General features: G+C 39.9%; 1 protein-coding gene across 1 annotated transcript in view; it reads left to right on the plus strand.

Moving 5' to 3' along the window:
- Positions 1-6,585, plus strand: part of TRPC7 (transient receptor potential cation channel subfamily C member 7) — a 75,047-nt gene extending 68,462 nt beyond the window's left edge. Inside the window, 4 exon segments of the mRNA XM_008632636.2 lie at positions 1,504-1,584; positions 4,623-4,698; positions 5,436-5,567; positions 5,570-6,585. Coding sequence (XP_008630858.2) covers positions 1,504-1,584; positions 4,623-4,698; positions 5,436-5,567; positions 5,570-5,709 — 429 coding nt within the window. The 3' untranslated portion in view covers positions 5,710-6,585.
- Positions 6,586-7,249: the final 664 nt, after the last annotated feature.

Raw genomic sequence — 7,249 nt, forward strand, 5'->3', positions numbered from 1 at the left:
CCATCCCGCCGAGGGGGGCCCACCCAGCCCAGGGTGAGCCATCCAGCTCAGGGTGAGCCATCCAGTCCATGGTGAGCCATCCAGCTCCAGGCAAAGCCCACAGCCTCCAAAAAGGATGGTTCCCTCCAGAGTTTGAGAGAACTGCTCGGGTCTGGTGTTCATCCAGTCTCTGCCAGCCCCTAAATTAAAGCGGGAAGTCTATCCATGGGGTTTAGTCCATATTACCAAATAATTTAACTACCAACATAGTGAGCATTGCAAAGATAGACAAGCATGTCTACAAATTCATTTAACACTGCTGTTTGTTACTGAAAGAACCACTAGAACAGTGGAGTATCAAAATGAAAGAAGTGTTTCTCCTTCAACTACCTCAAATAATGATTTAAAAATTAATGTTTTTAAAATGTTATTTGAATCAAACCCCATTAAGCTCACTTTGTTTGAAATTTAATTTCTGCTTCAAAGCCTAAAACAAAGTAATACAATTTTCTCTAAGCCTCTTCTTCCCCAGGCCACATGGGTGAAAGTGTCTGGCTTGCCCTTTTTCATGGAACTCATGCAAAATTCATATTTTCCATGGCTTTAGCATAAACAATTAAGCGTATCAGTCATTTCTTGCTTGCCTATTGATTTTGTTCACATAACATCTTCAAGAGTCTCTGTAACCTCATGACACACCTGATGAATAAGAAAGAATTTTTTTAAAAATTACATTATTACTTCAGATTTTTAATCTAATCATTATAAGCATCCTGATTTGAAAAACAAATAATAATAATAATCAGGATCTCTGGTTCAACCAGGGAAGAAAAACCTTTATCCAGGGCCTTCCCTCTACATGCAATTGCACATAGGTGCAGAAGTCTATGATATTTATTCCTCTGAATAAGTGATTTTTTTTTTTTTGTTAGTACTTGGACCAAAAACCTCAGAGGTGGATTACAGTCAGAGAAATCTCTAACAAATACTGTGTGTGGAGTCCAGAAAATTCTCCTTGGAAGCTTCTAGAGTTGCGATGCCTCTGATAAAAATAAAATGGTTTATTTAAAAAATATATATTTTTCTTGAGCCAAAAGAAGTGGCAAAATGTGCTGCTGTTTTAAAAGGACCAGTGAAAATCAATTGTGTTTCAGAATTAGGTTTTATACCACAGTCTTGTTCTTTCCAGATACAAGTAGTTATCTTTCTTAAGTTGTGTTCTAAATTGATAAGCATCAGCCTCATTAAGATAAAAGTATTTTGTGCCTCTTAACACCTTATTGTCCAAAACTTGTGTGAATACCATTTCTGTCTAGATAATTTAGAATCCAGATTTTTCCATTAATTTATATTTTTTTTTCTCTTTTCTGTCTTCCAAAAATTTACTTGTTTGCCCTGAATGTTCTGGCTTTTGCTCTACTGTACGTTTCCTACTGTTTTTCTAAAGCTCTGCTTAGTTTGGGGCTGTCTGGATATGAGAAGCTATCATTGATTTAATCATATCATGATGTTTTATAATTTCAGAAAGTTCGTTTTCACTCTAGCATTCAAAACACTGAGAGTTTTTCTGGGAAGAACGCTTATAACAAGCCCACAAGATACCAGGTAATCACAGCATGAAAGCAAGAGCCAGGGGAGAGGTCTGCCGGTGGACAGCTCTTACCTGCAGGGGTGATGTTTGCATTCTCCCAGTCGATGCCATCCTGGGATGTGCCAGGCTGGGGCACTGGCACAGGGCTGGGCTGGGGTGTTTTGGAGACAAAGGCAGCCTGTCACCCATGGAAATACGCATGGTGTTAGCATTTGTCATGCTGATTAATTCCACTCGAGGGTGTTTAACTTAATACACGAGATGTCATCCAACCTTTGCTCCTCCCATCTTGTATTGACAGCATTTCATTTCCCACGGCACAGAGTCATCTCTCCGGCTGCTGCATTAACATTTGCATGTGCTTCCTCTGGCAGTGGCTCATCCTGGCAAGCTAAACCTGCAATGTGCTATGGTTCAGAGACCTCCTTGTGGCTGCAGAGGTGGCACAGGGTACCACAGCTGTCTGTCCAGCAAGAGTGTTGTGCCAGCAGAAGTGTTATTTCTCGTGCAAGTGTGTCCCTAAGGCAATACAATAAACAGAATGTGCCCCACAGGATTTTTGCCTTCTTCTTTAACATATAGTGAAAAGGAATCTGATGGCAAGTGATATGTCTGAAGGGACTGACATTGAAGACAGATGAGGAAAATAATAGTTAAATTGGCTAAAATGTGCAATGCCCACTCTAGAAGTGGTTTGTCTTGTGTTGGTACAGCATCCAGCGCAATGGGCTCCCAAGCTGTTCAGCTGACCAGTAAGAAATTTCTACTGGTTTCAAAAACTTTTCAGGCTTTTCTACCACAATAGGAGGGGTATCTAAAATTTAAGTTAGAAATGGGATACATTCACTCGGGCACCTGGAGTTAGTTGGCTTGATTCCATCAAAGGAAAAGGGATGAGAGATTGTGTCCTGCTCAAAGTGGCATTTCAGCACTTTTGACACTTTCCCTCCCATCCAAACCCACAGGTGATGTGTCAGCCTCTGCTGGACTGGTTCTCTTCCTGTAGCTATTATTTCTCAATGAGACCACCTAACAGTTGTGGTAAATTAGACCCTTATTTCCAATATTGAAAAAGCCAGAGGTGACTGTGAAAAATAGATAGAAAAGGATAAGTACCTGTTATTTTGTTTTAATAATGCTAGGTTTGTCTTCAAATTATCTTAGAACATTTCAGTTGCTGCAGGAAGAAATTGCCCAAATAATATAAGGAGAGTGTAATAGTCTTCATTATCTAAAAATAAAGAAGAAGGAACAGTGTGATAATCTGGCTGGCAAGCTTTTCTTCTACAACTGGGAAAACCTTTGAAGCAGATGCTTTTTGCTGAACTGTTTTCTTTAGCAGTGTTTATTGAGTGATGTATCTGCAGTCCCTGCAGTCTGTGTACTTAAGACTACATATGGACAGTGCTCTGGAGGGATAACAAAAATATACAGAATTTGAACATGCAATAATTTGAAAAGCATGAGGAACAAGTCAATGCAGCTGCCATGATCTGGGAATAAACTAGTCTAGGAAAAATGATACCTTTATCAAAGAGGATATGGGAACTGGAGTAGAGAGAGGGTATGTTATCTTTTTTTTTTCCCCACGTAATAAGAGCCTGTGTTCTGACTCCTTGTTTTAGTCTAAATTTCCTCTGACTTCTGCTCTGGAAAAAAATACTTATTTTTGTATCCAGGTTTTCCCTACTTTCCCCAAACATTACTTCATTTATGTTTTCTCAGGTGACAACCCTACCTCCCTCTGGATTCCTCTACCTTGGCCATCTCCAACACAGCGTACGTGCACTGTGCCTCATCTCTGTTGCCTTAGTGACTCACCTGCTTAGCCAGATGCCTCTGACATACAAGGACAGTCTTAGACATCCCATATTCCATGGCTGCATGGCATATACAAATGACTGGATCCTTCTTTGATCTTCAGAAGCCTTTTGCACTGCTATAAGCCTTATTCGGCTGCTCAGAAAAAAGAGCAGGTGTACTGTTTCCTTAATCTGTATTTCAGACCCTTTGCAGAATTTTTCAGTGATGTTCCAAGCAGATTTGTGATTGCTCTGTGGAGAAGTGAGTCCATGCTGGGAGAGGCTTCTCCCTTAACACTGGACATCTGGTCAATCAAAGACACTGAGCTCTCCTATGTTTGCAGAGAATGCACCTAAATCTCTGTCTCTTAGAGAGCAATTCTTTTTATGTTTAGATGTTTTTATTCCTTTTTTTCCCTTATAGCTTTTTATTATGAGATTTTTTTCCCCACTGAGTGTCTTTTCTGCATTGAAGACGAGGCTATCACCGGTACCCCAGTGTGCAGCCCAAGACTGCCAAAGTTACTTTCCTTCTAGATAAAAAGAACTTAGACATTTTTGGAACAATAGCACATTGCAAGCTCATATCCATAACCATAATCTATTTCCATATATACCCTTCCTCACTAACAATCATCTTCCATTTTGTAAGTCTACGTGGCTCTGTATTTTTCACTGTATATGTCTCTTAAAATCTGCCATTTCCCTAAGGAACTTTTCTCTCTTAAGCCAAGTTCCCCACCTCTGTTCAAACTCTCTTTTCTCTGTCCTCCTCTAAATTTATTTTCTCTTAAAAACCCAGTCACAAGGCTGACAGTCTTTCTGTGAACCTCAGGTCAGCTGCATCGTGCGTGAGTTTGCTAACATTAGTAATTAACCACTTATTTTTTCCTGTAAATTAATATTAGACAGCGACATGCCAAAAGAAGGCTTTGGAACCCATTCCTTAGCTTTCTATTGGATCAGCTGTGTTTTCGTTCTGTCTGTGGGACATGCTCTACATTCACACACATCCCACAAAATACCCCAAAGTGCTTCATATGTGGGGTCATGATGGAATGGCTGTCAATCAACTACTGTAGTACAATGTCCACAATATAAAATATAAAATAAATGAGAAATAATAATAATAATAGTAATAATAATAATACCCCTAGTGAAGACAGATGTTTGAATTGCTCATAGTAAGTCTGGAATGAAGGCAATGTGGACAGTCTCCCACTAAAGGAGTGGTTCTGTTCTCCTTTCAGAAGATAATGAAGCGTCTGATTAAGCGCTATGTGCTGAAGGCTCAGGTTGACCGAGAAAATGACGAGGTCAATGAAGGCAAGTGGAATTTTATAATTGATACACCTAATGAGCATGTGCTGTTATTGCTGCTGACCTGGCCAGTACGAGGGTTGAGCTCAGTTAAGATCCTCTGTAGAGAGAGCTTGCCCGTGCTCACACTCAGGTGAGCAGTGCTGACTCTGAGCCACCCTTGTAACCTTGAAACTCCAGGTCCTTGTTTTTCCTTAGTGGAACACACATGTCACAGGATCTTCCACAGGCCTTCTAACCCCTGTAGCTCTAACTCTCCTTCCCTTACAACAGCCAGGGTATTGCCAACACCCAACCTGACCTTGGTGTCTAAGTAAAGCATTTTCTGACTGTGCTGCCCAGGCCTGCCCCAAGGACACTGCTTTGAGCGGGATCCAGATCCATATTGCCATGCTGGCATGTGGCATTTGTGTGCAGATGGAAAAGAAGCTCCAACACCTCTTAACTGCTACCCTCCTGCAAATACCCTGTGCAGGTGGAGATCAACATGTGGAGAGAGAACAAACTTGAGGAAAAATCATGAACTCTCCACACATATTTGCTGTTGCTATTGGTACCACTACTGCGAGTACAGGTTATTCCTTATAACTGCAGATATCAAGTGCATAGTGCAGGGAGATCAAATGCAGCTCCACACACATTCCTGACCAAACACACTGGAATTACTGCTCTCTCGGGTCTTGAAATCATAGGGATTACTGACTTGGTTCAGTGCTGCTAACAAGAACATTTTCCTCTTTCAGGAGAACTTAAAGAAATCAAACAAGACATTTCCAGTCTCCGCTATGAACTCTTAGAGGAAAAGTCCCAAGCTACCGGTGAGCTGGCAAAACTGATACAGCAGCTGAGTGACAAGTTTGGGAAGACCTTAAATAAGGACATTTGATGGTGAATACAGAGAAAGACAACTTGTTCTTGAGACATTGCTCATTCTCAACCAGCATCTTAGGAGGGCAAAAACCATGGGAAAGATGGGTACTGCACACTCAGCTTTTGCTGACAAGCAAGTGTTGGTAGGAGCACTTTGCGTTACTCCTGCACTTGGTGAGAGACCAGTTAAATCTTTTCTAATACAAAAGTGACTTAATGGTAAAAATCTATGCCCCTTGACATCAGAAATAGATGCACCACAGAGAAGGCACCTCCAATTAAAGGCAAAAAAAGCCAGATCTTCATTCATCTGACGCCAGAGAAGACAATGTAACTGTGCTTATTAATACCAACAGAGTCTGTACTTACCAGAATTGGGTGAAGTCTGAAGAAATAATGTGCCAAGCATATTCCCTGCAAAATTTTTAAAATTCCTATTCTTGGGTGTGTACGCTCCTTTTATGTTTACATTGGCAACCCTGACTTTGAACAGCACTGTGGCTAGTGAAAAACTAATGAGAAATCATCTGTTGAAGTGACCAAGGCAGTGAATAACAAGTAGACACTGGCAGCACTGGAAAAATGTAATCAAGCTTGTGGGGTAAATTATCCTTTAACCTGATGAAAGGATTTCCAGCCAAACACTCCTCTCCACCTTTTCCAGCTGTATTAGCTAGTCTGCTGATGGATATGGTCTCTTTATATGCACTTAGCCTCTCTTTTATCCTTAGTCAATCCCATCTCCGACAACAGTGTACTGAAATATTCATAATGATGTGAAGCTCACTTCCCAGGAATACCCAGAGGTAAAACACCTTGTGCTGAAGTGTTCAGTTCAAAGAACAGCATTAATCCAGAGACAGCGATGCAACTGAGCTCAGCTTTCAGATTCCAGAGGTCAAACTGCAAGCCATAAGGAGAGATCAATCACGAAGAACATTGCCCAGTAGTTTCCAACCTTGAAATTAATACAAAAAGGCTTCAATCGAACATTGTGACCAAAAAAAAAAAAAAAAAAAAAAAGGGAACATTAAAAAAAGGAAAAATCATTGTAGAAATTGTAATGTTTTTGGCTCTTACAGAGGGTGAGAAAGGGATTCAAACTGTTCTAAGGCTGTGGTAATACAAGGATCACACTTTTACAACAGGAAAGTTGTGAGTCTGTGCAACACAACTGCAGAAGTGGATGGCTTGGGTTTTCATGGTTGGGTACATGATCTCAACTTCTTAAAGCACACCTTACTACTTGGGAACCATGGAACTGGACTGTTTGTTTACAAGAGACACCTATAAAATGAAGATGACATTTAGGTTTCAGCTGAGACAAGCAGAGCCAGAAGGTGACCTGTGATCAGTTCTTAAGTGCCAGATGAGAATACATATAGCCTAATAGAATAATAGTTATATTTGTACAAAAATAAAAGAAAACAAAATAAAAAAGTGTACTGTACGTAGATCTGTTTAGACAAAAAAATACTGTATTTTTACCTTTAATAAGATTATCTTGTATACTGTAATATTTTTACCTAAAAATGGAAAAAAAATAAAATTACCTCATAATATTTTGTTGTACACTGAGTGAAATATTTGCTTGATCTTTTGACTACCTATTACATGGCCTTTTTTTTTTTTTTGCTTTTTTGTGTTTGTTAACAATAAAATCATTATATGAAGCAAATTTGCCATA

This window comes from Corvus brachyrhynchos, unplaced genomic scaffold, assembly GCF_000691975.1.
Source record: "Corvus brachyrhynchos isolate BGI_N302 unplaced genomic scaffold, ASM69197v1 scaffold54, whole genome shotgun sequence".
In the NCBI taxonomy this organism is placed as follows: domain Eukaryota; kingdom Metazoa; phylum Chordata; class Aves; order Passeriformes; family Corvidae; genus Corvus; species Corvus brachyrhynchos.